This window comes from Elaeis guineensis, chromosome 15 (genome assembly GCF_000442705.2).
Source record: "Elaeis guineensis isolate ETL-2024a chromosome 15, EG11, whole genome shotgun sequence".
Taxonomy (NCBI): Eukaryota; Viridiplantae; Streptophyta; class Magnoliopsida; order Arecales; family Arecaceae; genus Elaeis; species Elaeis guineensis.
The window spans coordinates 66,809,497-66,826,911 of record NC_026007.2 but is presented as its reverse complement, the minus strand read 5'-3'; the positions used below and the strand labels follow the sequence as shown (position 1 = coordinate 66,826,911).

The 17,415-nt window shown below is 37.8% G+C and overlaps 1 protein-coding gene across 1 annotated transcript; it reads right to left on the bottom strand.

Moving 5' to 3' along the window:
* Positions 1-747: 747 nt before the first annotated feature.
* LOC105058439 (uncharacterized) lies at positions 748-1,965 on the bottom strand. The gene is given in 4 exon segments (XM_073249525.1): positions 748-1,187; positions 1,190-1,380; positions 1,383-1,760; positions 1,763-1,965. Coding segments are annotated over 4 exon segments (852 nt in total). The 5' UTR covers positions 1,824-1,965; the 3' UTR covers positions 748-965.
* Between the last annotated feature and the right edge of the window lie 15,450 nt (positions 1,966-17,415).

Here is a 17,415-nt window from a genome sequence, read left to right as displayed (position 1 = left end):
ATATTCACCTGGAAATCTTTATACATGCATGGAAATGTTAGATTGTTTTGGTTGCAGAGGCAAGACTTAGTGTATCAAGGCAGTTTGGATTTTGATATGATTGGAACATCCAACATCTGATTACTGGCCATGAGCAGAAGAACTTCTCCTTGATATAATGATCATGTTTATCAAATGTCCAGATCCAAACAGCGAATTTGCAAGGTCAATTATATGTTCAACAAGTCACTATAAAAGACATTGTTGAACCAAGCAATTGAAGGACAAAACATATCTAACCATAAAGTACCTAAAAAGCAAGACATCCATCCTTTATTCCTTTTGACTACCTCAAATTCTTCTTATGATTTTTTTTTTCTTTCCCCCTCTTTATCTTCAAGCTAGAATCCCTGTGTCTCAAAACAGGTTATGATTCTTTTGGATGGAAGATGACTGGTTTGGATGCCTGGATGCAAAGTATATGGTTAGTTGACACACATATCCAATATTTTATAACTTGTTTTACTGCCCACTTGATCATTAGATATTTTATATGTAAACTGAGACTCGGCGTTTTCTTCACCAAAAAAAAAAAAAAAAAAGGAAATGCTCATATACTATGGGGTCCATCTGATCGAATTTTGCCCAGATAAAATACATTTGCTTAGACCCTTCCTCATTAACATTCTCTCTCTTGCCCTTCCATGAAGAAATAACGTGCTCTTTAAGAAAGGCCCAACACTGTCTTCAGCAACAGATCAAAACCAATTGCCAACAATAAAATCATAATATTATTCAATTCCCACAGTCCCCATCGTGGCATGGGTGTCGAAAAAACCAAAAAAAAGGCATAATTTAACTAAACAAAACAAAACAAAAAAAACAGTAAAAGGCTAGATAAGCTATCTCCTCCCAAAAGTTGTTTATTAGGAAAAAAAAATCATCAAAAGGACAAAAGGGTCGGGGGAGTGCAAGACCTGGGATTCTCATAAATCCGGGGAATTCTTGGCCTTCTTTAGGGACGAGAAAGCGTTGGCAATGGTATCCACGAGGAATCGCTGCGACTCCATCACCATTTCGGCCCTCTTCGCCTCCATCTCCATCCAATCCCTCTCTACCTCTCTGAGCATCTCCATCCTCCTCTTCTCCATCCTCACCAGCCCTTCTCCGAACCTCCTCACGACCGCTGCCAGCTGCGACAGCGCCTCCCCTCGCCCTCCCTCCCCTCCTCTTCCTCCTCTTTGTCGTTGTCATCGTCGTCCTCCTCCTCCTCCTCAAAAGCTCGCCTTTTTCTGGACCTGGGGTTCCTCGAAACCCTAGAAAACCCCCATATGCCCTCCCGAAGGATGCCGTGGATGCTCCTGGTGTTGTTCGCAGTCCCCTCCACCTCCTCCTCCTCTCCTCATCCTCCTCCTCTTCCTCGTCCTCCTCGCTGGAGGGGCCGCCGGCAGTGGCGGCTGCGGCTGGAGAGGGCGGGGGGCGGATAGAGATAGGGAGTGGCCCGCGCTCCATGCGGTCCATCCGTTCGAAGTAGGGCCAGGCGGAGGCGGTGGGGCGGAGGCGCTCGGCGCGGTAGCGCTTGCGGAGCTTCTCGATCTTGTGGCGACACTGGGTACCGTTCTTGGAGAGCCCGTCGAAGCCGCAGCGGGCGGCGACGGCGGCGGCGACCTCCTCCCACTGCTGGGCCTTGAGCTGCCCCCGCTTCAGAGAGTACCACTTCTCCTCGTAGGCCTCGATGAGGTGGACCGTCTCGAGGTGGGACCACGGCTGGCCGGGGCGGGCTTCCTCACCGCCGGGGCCAGCGGCGGGCCGGTGTGGCGCTCCGTTGCACCGCCGGCGGTCATGGATTTAGGTGGAGGGATCGAGATGGGAGCTTCTCTAGAGTCAGCGTCAGAATATTTTTTTTTGGGTGTGGGTTGGCATGGGGAGTGGTGGTGGATGTGGTGGTGGCGGTGGTGGGATAAGGATGGGGTGGAGTGCAGTTGGGGCGGGGCCGGCTTGGTTTTTTTTTTCCTTTTTCCATCCACATTTTCGGACCGGGCGGAGGGGGTGACGTGGAACCGGGAGAGCGCTTGGAGACACGGCAGTCACGTGGCTTGGACCAGGGTCAAACTACAGGGGATGTTCTTTTGTTGGCTGCAACCAATGGTGGCTGGGGGACACGTGGTGAATCCTGAGGGAGATTGGGGCTAGATGGACCACAGACGAACCAATATGCCGGATTAACGGTCATGATGATCGATGCCAAGCAGCATTTGAAATCTGGAGCTGAATCCTAGAGTGAGACACTCGTGACACGTGTGAACAGCTTGGCTCCGCTAGCCATGCAGCTCGCTCGTGCTCGAAAGACGAGATGAGCTGGGGTTTGCACGTGAAACACACGTGAGAGAAAACATCAATCACTTTCACCTGTGAAAAACCATGATCCCAAGGAGGAAAAGATCTAATACCGAAATATCAGAGCCCTTAAATGCTGAATATTTATAACCAGTCATATATAAAAATAATATCTTATAAAATATTATATTAAAATATTTTTTTATAATATTATAAAATATCTGAGCATTCATTCATGATTTTTTTTTTTTTGGTTATAGATTCATCCATGTACTTGGACATTTGCCAATGACCATGCACTTCCACGTTTCAATATTTAAAATTTTCTACGTAAACTTTTTTATATATGAAAATATATTTTTTTACTTATTTATCTCTCTTTGAAGGAAGAGAAATAAGTTGGATGAATCAAAAGTACGATCGTATTAATAAGTGGGACCCTTTTGGGAGTGCAGTTTATGGAAAGATCTATCAAATTATGTAAGTGATCAAAACTTTTTCGAGAAATAGTCCAATACAGGTTGAAGTAAATCCACGTAATTGGTTAATGGGATATGATAAAATGGTGTTTGACATGGTTACATGAAATAAGGATGGTTGAGAGTGCTGGGACGAAGAGTCCAGGAGATGATTGAGCTTAAGAATGAAATGCTCAATCCAAGGAGAGAATGAAACTTGGAAATTAGACACTGACGGGTCAATCATTTAAACATGCCCGGAATTATTTGAAAAGATGATGTATTTGATGCCTAACATTGCTCACATGTGGTTGGTGTTGGATAAATTTAAATTATTTTAATAATTTTCTAATAATTTTAGATTTTTAATGATTTTAAAAGCTTTTTGTTTGATGTTTGGCATGAAACATTAGATTTAACTGAAAAAGCTTACAAATTAAAGTATTTGGACCTTTTTATTGATCTTTTATTTAGTTCCCACTTAGATGTGTTAATGCAAGTCTACTTGTATTTATACCATCTATATGGTTGTAAACATCAAACGAGTAGTTTACTTTTTAGCCTAATTATGCATTTGTTTCAAATTTAGTTTGAGAAATATTAGGTGTTGATGGCTATTAGTTGTTGGAGGCCCTTTAACAAGTTAACATGCTGCGCTAGTTGCTGGCAGTCCACAATGACTACTTTTAGATGCAATTATCTAGCTCTATTAAGAACTTTGATAGGTTTGTTTCCAACTAAACCTTGGCTTTATTCCAAAAGAAAGGTTACTGTATAACTAAAGCCAAATTTCTTTAGATCCCATGTTACAGTAAGATCGCAAATTTGAAGTGCTATAGATTTCCTCCAATCCTGTGAGAACTTTTCCCTTGTTCCCTTTTTTTTCCCCTCTATTTTTTATTGATTCGACATACTTGTCACGCCATTTCGCAGATTTGTTCGGGCAATTGAAGGAATCATCAGGCCTAAGCTCTACGTGCCCGAGCCACAATTGGAGACCATTTAGATTGAGGCAGGATGTATTGTATGTTGAAAGTACTAGCATGAAACCTGCACTACGCTGCTGTGGGCCTTAATAAATATAAAAAAGAATAAAAAATTTTAATTTTCGATGCATCCAGAATATTTGTTAAGAAACATTACATAAAATAGTGATTGTGTGTTTAAATTATAAAAATATTTATAAATTATAAATATTCATCAAAAAATTGAAAAATAATTTTTAATTAATATTTCTTAATCTGAATGCATAGTCAAAGAATAGAAGATTAAATAATAAATAAAAGAGCTATAGTTTCTTTACTTCGTAAACATCATGATTAGTTAATTTAAAAAATATTTTTTATAAGAAAATGTTCATAAAAGAGAGGGTTAAGAAATGATGGAACCACAATTTTTATGACAAATTTATGTTCATTAGAAAAAAATCTTAAATGAAAGAAATAAAATTTTTATGCCTCATGTAAGAAATTAAACAACAAAAATTTAAGAAAATGAGAAAAAATTATTTAAACGAAAGAAAAGATATTATAGGAATGCAAGAAATCAAACCATATATATTATTTTTTTAAAATTTAAATAAAAAAATATTCAAAGAGAAAAAAAATCAAAAATATAATTAGTTCATTTATAGAAAAATTATAGAATTATCTACACAGAGATACCTAAAAATTTTTTGTATTATCGCTCCTATAAAATTTCTATGCACTCTATTAATTCAAAAAAAAAAATTTGTACAATTTTTATGAGGATGCCCTCATATATTTAAATTTTTTTTCTTCCAATGCACGAAGAACTCATAGAATTGTTATGCATCTATTTTTTCTTCTTTTAATCCTAACTCTTTCTCATCCACCCACTGCCACCGTCGCTTCCAAACCTTCTTCTACTCCTCCATTTTCCCCTAACCAACACTATCGGTCTTTCTTCGTTAGATTTTCTCTATCAGTGGTCATTCCATGGCTAGAGAGGATGAAGAAAAGAGCGGCGCAGGTAGTTTTGTATTTTTTGATCCCGATGTTGATTTTGGATTTATTTTCTTTCTGTCTTTCATCTTCGAAGATGATGCGGCAAAGGATAGTATCTCTGAAGACCCTACGACAAGCAGCGAAGGTGCTTTGCACCTTTTTTCTGACCCATATAGACATGCTCATCTCCAGATGAACCAAGATAAATCTCATTTTCATGATCTATTATTTCTAACCATCTTTGGATTATATTACTTATTTTTTTTTCTATTTTTTTTCTTTTCATTGCAAATCTAAGCCCTATTCCTCTCTTCATCTTCTCCACCATCTATTTCATTTTTTTCTGTTCTCTTCTCCAATCCAGCTTTCTTTGCAACCCTACCCTAACCCTAATCTTGTACTTATTATTTTTTTTTTTCTATTATTTTTTTTTTGTTTCGATCCAAACCCTATTCCTCCCTTCCTCTTTCGACCATTTATTTTTATTTTTTTGGGGGGTTCTCTTCCCTAATCCAACCTTCTCTACATCCCTACCTAACCTTAACTCTAACCCGAGCCCCAACCCTAATACAACCCCTAACCCTAACCCTTAGCATAACCTAACCCTAACCCTAAGCCTCAGCAGAACCTAACCTTAACCCTAACCAGCCTCCTAGCCTAACCCTAACCCTAGTTGGATAGCTAATCCTAACTGGATCCTCTATCTTAACTCTAATCCTAATAGAATCCACTAACTTGTTAGCCGAATGACCTACAACCTGTTTAACGTATTTATTAGTTGATTTGTATGGATCTGGTCGCAATCCATCCCTAAACCCAACAACCTGTATCTTCTTTCCTCCTCTTAATCCATCCATTTCTTTCTGTTCACCAAATCCTAATCTGATCCATCAAAATTCATACATATTTTTCTTTCTGTTCATTAGAAGGCTTCACCGCAAACCTCTATTCCTTCTTTTTTTTGTTCATTGGAAGGCTGCTGAATTTTTGCAGCAACTGTGGCATTTTTTTTTATTTTATGTGGATGTTGAGGAAGGCTACCATAGCATGATAGAAACCCTTTATCTCTCTCTTTCCTCACGTAATGTTTGTAAATAAAGGAGTGAAAGGTTGCCAAAATATAAGCAGCAACCCCCCTACATTCCTAATAAGAAACAAAATGCTGTTTCTGATATTACGATGAAAGAAAAATTTAACTAATAAGGGAATGAAAATTACAAATATTTGGTAAGGAAAATTCAAAAAATAAACAAAAATCCTTAAACTCACCTTCTCTAGCTCTCTTTACTCGATTTTTCTTGTCTGCTGCCACCCTCTTCGATCTTTCCTTAATAAGCCTGATAAAAAATAAAAGAAGCAGCAATCAGAAACAGACCCATAAAAAAAAATACTCCCCACATCATCTTTTCTATTTAGTATATATAGGCTAAAGTACGGAAAGAAACCGATAAGATAATCCGCACTTGGCATCAATATTTTCTAATTTTTTTTTCAAAAATCTTCTTTCTGAGATTTTTTTTCATCTGCCCTATTCCTCGTTCTCTTTTTTTTTTGCATGCACCTCTCTTGTGATAGGAAATAGCATGGGAGAAGAGAGCCAGAGCAGAGTCAGCCTGCTCAGCCACCATAAGCATCTTCGATCCATCCAATCCAGGCCGCTACTTTCTTTTTCGGATGAAGCATCATTTTTTTTTCCTACATGCTGGATGCACACCATCTATCCTCTGATGGATAGTCAACATTTTTCACACCGAGGAGGCCTTGGTCTCAGTTTTAATGTATTGTATATATATTCATTGATCATCTACATGAAAAGGGAGACCTTTCTCTTAGTGCAGTGTTTAGCACACCTTTCACTTGATTTTATATTTTTATATTTTTTATAAATATTTAAGTAAATATTAGTTTAATTTCTAAACTAATTTTTGGATTTTATTATTTTTTTTATGTCACCAATACTTCACAGTAACCAATAATTTTTGGAGTTTGCTTAGCACTCCTCAATTATATTTTATTAGATAGGGGTAATTAGGGGAGTTTAAATTAAACATCATCAAAGCTCCTTTACCTTGGTCCACCTCTTCCTACATAGGCTGCCTCTCCACCACGTCGGCCACTTCTCGCACTAGCACCCTCATCTCTCTACCTCTCCTCCTTCCTTTCTTTGAACTATCCTATCGTTGTCTCTCTATATTGGCCGCCTCCCACTCCTCTTGCTACCACCGCTCTCTGCGGTGCCCACCTGTTGCCCAGCTATGCAACCCAAGAGGGGGGGTGAATTGGGTTTCTAAAAATTTTAAGCCCAACAGATAACTTATGAAGAACAAAATAATGGCTTTAAATCAATATTAATTAACTAAAGCAGTATTGCAAGGATATAAATAAGATAAAGCGATAAAGCACACCACAAACACAAGGATTTATAGTGGTTCGGTGCTAACCTTGCACCTACGTCCACTCCCCAAGATCCCACTTGGGAATTTTAATCCACTATCCTTTGTATTCAACCCGAATACAAAACGTCGGAAACTCCGACACTAGCTATCCCAAGCTAGAATACAGGACGTCGAAAACTCCGACCCTAGCTATCCCAAGCTAGAACACTTGTTTCCCGGGTACAAGCCAACCCACAACACTCCGATTTCAGGTTCGGATCAACCTTTCCTTGTTTTGGAAATCCTCCAAAAACAAGAGCAAAAACTCACAAAGAGTAAGAATATTTAGAGCACAGATGAATACAAAAACAGCTCCTTAAATGAGCAAATATAACAATAAAAGCTTTACTCAAATGAAGAACCCCTTTTTCAGATTTTCTCAAGATGAATGAACGGTTGAACGCTTGAGAAGAGGTTGATTGTTGATTGAAGATCTCTTGAAAGCTTTGAACGATCTCTAGATCAAGGTTGAAACGATAGGCGTGAAGAATTCTCTCCTTGAAAGATCTTCCTTTTCTCTTTCACAATCTCTCTGGTATATTGTGGATCCTCTCTCTTTTTCTCTATGGATATTTCTTTGATCTCAGGCTTTTTCTTGCAAATTTCGGATCCTCTCTTCTGTTCTTCCCTTTTTCCTCTCTTTTCTTCTCTACATTTGATTTCACGTTTGATCCGCTATTTAATCTGCAATTTCTTTCATCATTTAAAGCATTTTGTAGCATTAGAAGCAAGAGAAAACAATTTAGGCAGATAAAGAGCCGTTAGAGGATTTTTAGGAAGCATAAATGGCAATTAAAACGGGCAAAAAAATAGCCGTTGCTGACATTTCCCGTCGCAGGGGTCGACTCATGAGTCGACTCATGCTTCAGGAGTCGACTCATGAGTCGACTTCTGTTGCAACAGACCAGAAGATCTGATTTCTGAATTTTTCGGTTCAAATCAGCAGGGGTCGACTCATGAGTCGACTCATGCCTTGTGGGTCGACTCATGAGTCGACTCACAGGTCGTGCCAAGCCAAAAAATCCAGCGTGCCATGGGAATTTTTTCGTGCCATTCAGCTCATAGTGCCATGAGTTGACTCATGAGTCGACTCATGCACTTTAAACCTTCATAACTTCAAAAATATTAGTCCAAACACAATGAAATTTTCACCAATAGATTTCAAATCATTTGTTCTACCAAATGGTACTATCAAATCAGGATTTTAGCAAAATTACGATTTTGCCCTTGAAGAGCATAAGGACTTTTTCAATTGTTTGTATCCCTTCAATCTGCTTTGTAATCATCAAAATCAATCTAGGAGCAACAATCTCCCCCTTTTTGATGATGACAAAACATATGAACAAAAATATTTATGTTAAAGCATTAATTTCAAAAGAATCCATTATGGGTGTATATGCTTGAAAAGAGTATGATTCTTTTGGCATGTAATATAAATGCAAAAATAGTTTGTCCATTTTCTTAAAGATTTGAAAAGGGTATTAGATCATTTTGAGTTCAAGATATTTCAGAGCAAGAGAAGATAAATAACTTTTTCTATGTATCAGAGCAAAAATAATTTTTACAATGATATCAGAAAAGATTTTATCAGAGCAAGAAAATTTTAATGTATCAGAGAAAATTTCATACAGTATTAGAGCAAATGTTATAATATTTTAGAGAAACCTTCACACTGTATCGGATCAAATGTTATCATGTATCAGATCAAGTTGAAAGAAATTGTAGGATGAATCAGAGTAAAACAAATTTCTTATTGATGTCTCAAGGTGAGTAAAATTTCAAAAGCAAGTTTGAATATCAGAGCATATATATAAAAAATACTTATTTGCATTGTACTCATGATTTTGCTTTTGATGGATTAAAGTTCTGTCTGATACCAAATTTCTCTGTCTGATACCAAATTTCGATACCAAAATTTCTCAAAGTTTTGTTTAATCTTTCAATCCTTGTTTTTGTCTAATTTCTCCAATATTTATTTAATTTTTTTTCAATATTTGTTTTAATTTAATTTCTCCCCTTTTTTCTCATAATTTAGGGTTTTGCTTTTTGTCTAATTTCAATTTTTGTTTAATTTTAATTTCTCCCCCTTTTTGACATCATCAAACATAGTTAACTCTTTCTTTTCCTTTTCTGAAAAATATTCTTTAATTTCTTCCTCTTTAGAGTTTTTCACAGATGTTTGCTCCCCCTTAATATAGCAATTATCAATAGCAAACAACAATAAGGAGAAGATAATATTTCAACAGATGTATCGGAGATTGAAATATAACCAAAATATAATCATTACAAAGAGGTAGAAATATAGGTAAAAGATGATTCCATTAAAATCATAATTGTTTCAATACATATAATTCAACCAGCTAAATGTCAATACATGGCCCCAAGGTATAGATCCTAGAACAAGATACTAACTCCTAGAACCTAGTAAAGATCAAGATAAGTCAATGATCAAGACAAATCATGGATCGGAGTCATCAGATATAGTATGAGAAGATGATGGATCAGAAGTGCGTCCTCTACCCCGTCTGCCTCTGCCACGAGCAGGAGAACGAGATGAACTTGGTGGCTGAGAACGCTGAGATGCTAGGGCTGATACCATGAGTCTGATAGAATCAAGGACGTTCAGTGCTCTGGAAACAGATTGAAGTAGAGCAGTGAACTGGGTGGTAGCATGCTCACTCGATCCTCTGATCTCTTTCCTCAGTAGCTCATATCCACCTTCTAGTGCTCCTCTGAGCCTGCCAGCCTCTGCAGTGAGGTCTGTGACCTCAATAGTAGACTCCTGTGGCTGGGGATGGGCCAATGCAAGGACTTGCCCCTGCAAGTCAAGAACTCTGCCAGTAAGTCTCCAGACAGTATCCTCAAGCTGCTGTATCCTGACGGACTGATCTGAAATCATCTGAAATATAGTGGAGATGTGGGGAGTAATGGTCTGATCAGAAGAAGTAGCTCCAGGTGCAAAAGAAGTACTACTCCACTGGCTAGACAACAAAGAAGCCACACGCTGAGATATATGCTCGATCTGATCGTCAGCCAGTCTGAACTCTGAATGAGGTGCTCTGCTCTCTGGCTGATACACTGGTGTGGGCATCCTAGTAAACTCAGAAGGGCCAGCCTCAGTATCATGAATGAACTGGGTATCTGGTGAAGCTGCCCTGAAATCATGTACAGGAGAAGTTGGACCTTCTTCTTCTACTCTGCCTTCAGTTCTGTCTTCAGCTCTTTCCTCAGCTCTCTCCTCAGCTCTTTCTTCAGAGCCCTTGATCCAACCACCAACAGTCTTTGTAATTCCCATTCGGTGCAGGCTGTGTTGGTTGAAAGTGTCCACATGTGAGAGCTTGGTAGGTGTCTCCCCTTCACAGCTAACTCCAAACCTCCTAAAAACTCTAGTAAGGGCCATACCATAAGGCAAGTGTGCCTTGGATCTGTTCAAAGTTTCTCTCATGGCCTCTATCATAAGTGTAGGGAGGTTTAAGGGGGTCTGAGTGATGATATGAAACATGACACATACATCTCTGCCAGATAGTAAGTCATGTCTACCACTCCTAGGAAAGAATAGTTTTGTCACAATCTGATGCAGGACCCTCATCTCAATGGACAGTAGCTTTGCTTCCAATCTGTTTAAACTTCCTGAAAAATCTTCTCCTAAGATAATTCTGATCCCTTCTTCTTTAATTGGGAGTTCCATATATGAGTATCCTTCACTAGGCAACTGAAGTATCTCTCCCAATATCCTAGAATCCAAACAGATGTCAATCCCCTTTACAGTTGAAGTCACAGATCCGTTTCCATAATTTAGGTTCTGGTAGAACTCTCTGACTAGATCAACATAGGTGACTTCCTTAAGAGAGCAATAAAGTTCCCATCCTTGATTTTTGATCTTGGTAGCAAAAGTAAAGCCTTCTTTCTCAAAGAACCGAAAATCTATATTTTTCCCGGTTTCTACTTTTCTATCAGAAAGAAGATTTACATTGGGGCTTATGGAGGGTTGAGAGAGACCTTGAGCAGGTACTGAAACTGGATTGGAAACAGTGGAAGACTGAGCATGCCTTTTCTTTCGGACAATTTCCTCAGGCTCTCGGATTGATTTCCTTCTTTGGGGAAGTTTCATCTTTGGAGCCATATCCAAACAAGAAGACTTGAATTCAGTGGAGGAGGGATCACAAAAGAGTAAAGAAGAATTTTGGTGGAGAAAAGAAGTGGATTTTGAATGAACGGTGAAGTTCTAGGGCACGTTCCACCCGCGCCAAACACTGCGAGAAAGCACAGAAAAATCCTTTTCAAGGAGGCGATTTTTGGTGGAGAGAAGGAGGGAGAATTGCCTCGAAATTAATCTTTGAATTTGGAGCAAAACAGAAGTTTGGAGAGGACGGCTTTCGGAAGGAAGACGACGAGAAGATGAGTCGTCTCATAAACAGGTTTCCCGTTTTAAAAACAACGAACCCGATGGAAGTTGGTGGGATTTACAAGTTTGCCATTGAGTCGACTCATGGGGGTCGACTCATGAAGTTCAGAAAATCAGGAAAAATGCAAATAAATTCCAGAAAAATTCAAAATTTTGGGAGAAAGAATTTTGCTCAATGATAAGTTTTTAGAGTGATAAACCTGAGCTTTTGGAACTAGGATAGATGTTGAAAATTGAGCTCTAAGAGATTTTGACATCTATTCTTTGGAAATTGAGAAATTTCAGACAAATGGATCTAGAATTCCTAGATTTCTCCTAATTTCACAGAATCTTTCCTCACTAAGGGCCTTTGTAAAGATATCAGCTAATTGATTTTCAGTGCAAACATATTCAAGAATTATATTTTTGTTTTGAACATGTTCTCTTATAAAATGATGTCTTATCTCAATATGTTTAGATCTTGAGTGTTGTATTGGATTTTTAGATAGATTTATAGCACTTGTATTATCACATTTTATTGGTGTTTCATTAAGTTTGATTCCAAAATCTTCGAGTTGTTGCTTAATCCACAAGATTTGAGCACAACAACTTCCGGCTGCAATGTATTCGGCCTCAGCCGTAGACAGTGCTACCGAATTTTGTTTCTTGCTAAACCATGAGATTAGGTTAACTCCAAGAAATTGGCAAGTTCCACTTGTGCTTTTTCTATCTAATTTACATCCAGCAAAATCAGCATCAGAATATCCTAACAAATTAATTTGTGAGTCCTTAGAGTACCATAACCCTATAGTTTGTGTACCATTTAAGTATCTAAGGATTCTTTTAACAGCATTCAAATGAGATTCCTTAGGATTAGATTGATATCTTGCACATAAGCAAACACTAAACATGATATCAGGCCTACTTGCAGTTAAATATAATAATGAGCCAATCATACCTCTATAGTATTTTAAGTCTACGCTTTTACCTTCATCATCCTTGTCAAGCTTACATGAGGGACTCATTGGTGTGCCAATTGGTTTGCAGTTCTCCATTCCAAATCTTTTGAGTAGTTCCTTGGTGTACTTGCTTTGGGTGATGGAGATTCCCTCTTTTGATTGTTTGATTTGGAGTCCGAGGAAGAAGGTGAGTTCTCCCATCATGCTCATCTCGAACTCTCCCTGCATAAGCTTAGCAAAGTCTTGACAAAGGGATTCATTAGTAGACCCAAAAATTATGTCATCAACATAAATTTGTATAATTAGCATATCATTTTGGTTTCTTTTAATAAATAGAGTTGTATCCACATTGCCTCTTGAGAAACCATTATTTAGTAGAAATTTGCTTAGCCTTTCATACCATGCTCTAGGTGCTTGTTTTAGACCATATAAAGCTTTATTTAATCTAAAGACATGATTGGGAAAAGCATGATTTTCAAATCCAGGGGGTTGTTCTACATATACTTCTTCAGAAATATATCCATTTAAAAATGCACTTTTAACATCCATTTGAAATAGTTTGAATTTCATAAAGCAAGCATAAGCAAGTAGAAGTCTAATGGCTTCTAATCTAGCAACAGGTGCAAAGGTTTCATCAAAATCAATTCCTTCTTCTTGATTATATCCCTTAGCAACCAGTCTTGCTTTATTTCTAATTACATTTCCATGCTCATCTAATTTGTTTCTAAAGACCCATTTTGTGCCAATTATTGAATAATCTTTAGGTCTTTTCACTAAGGTCCAAACATTATTTCTTTCAAATTGACTGAGTTCTTCTTGCATAGCATTAATCCAGTTATGATCATTTTCAGCTTCTTCAAAAGTTTTAGGTTCAAGTTGAGATACAAAAGCACAATGATTAAGTTCATCTCTAAGTGAAGAACGTGTTTTACCCCATGCATAGGATCTCCGATAATTAATTCCTTAGGGTGGTTGTGAACATACCTCCATTCCTTGGGTAAGTCATTTGTACCTTGAGGTTGTTCTTGAATTTCTTCACCTTTCTCATTTTGTTCATCTTCTTGATCCTTGTCTTCTGGAGTTGCTGAATCTTTTAGAGTGATCTCCTTCATACCTTCTATTAGTGGATCTGCATCATCAACACCCTTATTCTTCCTTGAAGGAAGATCGTTAGATTCATCAAAGACAACATGTATGGACTCCTCAACTACTAAGGTTCTTTTGTTGAACACTCTAAATGCTTTACTAGTGGAGGAGTAGCCTAGAAGGATTGCTTCATCTGATTTTGCATCAAATTTATCAAGTTTTTCTTTGCCATTATTTAATACAAAACATCGGCAACCAAAAACATGAAAATAGGCAATATTTGGTTTTCTTCCTTTCCAAAGTTCATAGGGGTTTTCTTTAAAAATTGTCTTATTAAAGCACGATTTAAAATGTAACATGCTGTGTTAATAGCTTCCGCCCAAAAATATTTTGGAAGGTTGCTTTCACAGAGCATGGTACGGGCCATTTCTTCTAAGGTTCTATTTTTCCTTTCAACTACCCCATTTTGTTGGGGTGTCCTAGGAGCAGAGAAGTTGTGGCCAATTCCATTTTCATCACAAAAATTTTCAAAGTCATGATTTTCAAATTCTGTTCCATGATCACTTCTAATATTTTGAATTGAAAACCCTTTTTCATTAGTGACTTTTCGATGAAATTTCGTGAAAATTTGAAAAGTTTCATTTTGAGAGCTAAAAAGAAAACCCAAGTAAAACGAGAGTAATCATCAATTATTACAAATCCATATCGTTTTCCTCCTAGACTAGTGGTTTTAGTTGGTCCAAATAAATCCATATGTAAGAGCTCTAAAGGTCTAGAAGTTGAAATAGTGTTTTTGGATTTAAATGATATTCTAGTTTGTTTACCTAATTGGCATGCATCACAAATTTTATCCTTTTCAAAATTTAATTTTGGCAAACCGAGAACTAAATCCTTTTTGATTAATTTGAAAGAGAATGCATGCTAATATGTGCAAGTCTACGATGCCACAGCCAACTAGTCTCATTTATTTTAGCATTTAAGGAAACTAGGCATTGCATGTCTAATTTAGTTAAATCATTCAAGTCTACCATATAAACATTGCCATGCCTATGTCCTATAAATTTAATGCCATCGTTAATAGGACTCGTCACAATGCATACAGATGATTCAAAACTTACTTTATACCCTTTATCACAGAATTGACTAATGGTAAGTAAGTTATGCTTTAAACCTTTAACAAGTAAAACATTCTCAATGTATTTGGAGGGAGTGATACCAATGTTACCTATCCCGATGATCTTTCCTTTGCCATTATCTCCAAAGGTGACCATCCCTCCATCCTTAGCATCAAGCGTGATGAATTGTGATTCATCACCAGTCATGTGTCTCGAGCATCCGCTGTCAAGATACCATTTCCTGTTTCCTTCTTGGGATGCTAGACACACCTGCAAGCACAGATCAAGTTTCTGTCTTAGGTACCCAAGCTTTCTTGGGTCCTTTCAGGTTAGTCAGAATGGTTCCTTTTGGAACCCATATTTTCTTTGTGTTTGCATATTTGTTAATAAGACATGTGTATGATTTATGTCCTATTCTTCCACATTTAAAACAAGTAATATTTGTAGGCTTTTTGCTTGAATAATTTGCATAAATATCCTTCAAAAATTTTTGTTTCTTCAGGGGTTTATAACCAAGTCCAGCCTTATCATATATAGCTTTCTGATTATCAAGGATCATATTTAGCTTGTTTGAACTTAAGGTGAACTTATCTACTATAGATTTCAGTTTGTTAATTTCATCCTTAAAGTTTTGATTTTCTTGAATCAATGTGAATTTTTCAATTGAAAGAATTTCAGCTTGTTTCACTAAGGACTGATTTTCCAATTTCAGCTCTTTGTTTTTCTTCCCTAGTTTCTTTAATTCATCAATTGAATCATAGAAAGCTTCATGCAATTCTTCAAAAGTAAATTCACTAGTGGATTCAGAAGTTACCTCATTTTCATGTGCCATCAGGCACAGATTGGCTTGTTCGGTTGAGGTTTCCTCGTCGGAGCTTGAGTCATCACTCGCACTCCAGGTCGCCATCATTGCCTTCTTTTTGAATTTCTTTGGACCTTTCTTCAATTGAGGACATTCGGATCTGAAATGTCCTGGCTTCTTGCACTCGTAGCATATAGGGGTTTGATCTTTCTCCTTTTCTATGCTTTGATCCCCTTTTGTAAATTTCTTTCTCATCCCCTGTTTCCTTTTTCTTAGAAACTTCTTGAATTTCCGGGTGATGAGAGCCATCTCCTCATCCTGATCTTCATCTTCAGAGTCATCTGTTTCATAATCAGGTGAAGTTGTGGATTTGAGGGCAATGGTTCTTTTCTTTTTGATTTCATCCTCTTGATGTTGCATCATGCTAAGTTCATGAGTCATCAAGGATCCAAGAAGCTCTTCTAGAGGTAGAGTGTTCAAGTCCTTTGCTTCTTGGATGGCAGTCACCTTGGCTTCCCAAGTTCTTGGCAGTGACCTGAGAATCTTCCTTACAAGTTCACTGTTAGTATAAGATTTGCCAAGACTCTTTAAACCATTGATTATATCAGTAAAACGAGTAAACATAGCAGTTATGGACTCATCATGCTCTATTTTGAACAATTCATATTTATGTACAAGCATGTTTATTTTAGACTCTTTTACTTGATTTGTTCCCTCATGGGTGACTTCTAACCTATTCCATATTTCTTTAGCAGATGCACAAGTAGAAATGCGATTAAATTCACTAGCATCTAGTGCACAATAAAGAACATTCATAGCTTTGGCATTTAATTGTGCTAATTTCTTGTCAACCTCATCCCATTCTTTCTCGGGTTTGGTTGACTCCTCACCATCTATAATCTTGGTGGGTGTGTGAGGACCATTCACTATGATACTCCACATATCATAGTCGAGTGCTTGTATGAAAATCTTTATCCGAGCTTTCCAATAGGTGTAATTAGACCCATTGAAAAGTGGAGGTCGGTTTGTTGATTGCCCCTCGGCTAGAGAAGTTCCAACATGGGTTGCCATAGATCTTTGGCTCTTTGATTGTTAGATCAAAGAAGGGCTAGAGCACTGGCTCTGATACCACTTGTTGCCCAGCTATGCAACCCAAGAGGGGGGTGAATTGGGTTTCTAAAAATTTTAAGCCCAACAGATAACTTATGAAGAACAAAATAATGGCTTTAAATCAATATTAATTAACTAAAGCAGTATTGCAAGGATATAAATAAGATAAAGCGATAAAGCACACCACAAACACAAGGATTTATAGTGGTTCGGTGCTAACCTTGCACCTACGTCCACTCCCAAGATCCCACTTGGGAATTTTAATCCACTATCCTTTGTATTCAACCCGAATACAAAACGTCGGAAACTCCGACACTAGCTATCCCAAGCTAGAATACAGGACGTCGGAAACTCCGACCCTAGCTATCCAAGCTAGAACACTTGTTTCCCGGGTACAAGCCAACCCACAACACTCCGATTTCAGGTTCGGATCAACCTTTCCTTGTTTTGGAAATCCTCCAAAAACAAGAGCAAAACTCACAAAGAGTAAGAATATTTAGAGCACAGATGAATACAAAAACAGCTCCTTAAATGAGCAAATATAACAATAAAAGCTTTACTCAAATGAAGAACCCCTTTTTCAGATTTTCTCAAGATGAATGAACGGTTGAACGCTTGAGAAGAGGTTGATTGTTGATTGAAGATCTCTTGAAAGCTTTGAACGATCTCTAGATCAAGGTTGAAACGATAGGCGTGAAGAATTCTCTCCTTGAAAGATCTTCCTTTTCTCTTTCACAATCTCTCTGGTATATTGTGGATCCTCTCCTCTTTTTCGCCCCTCTC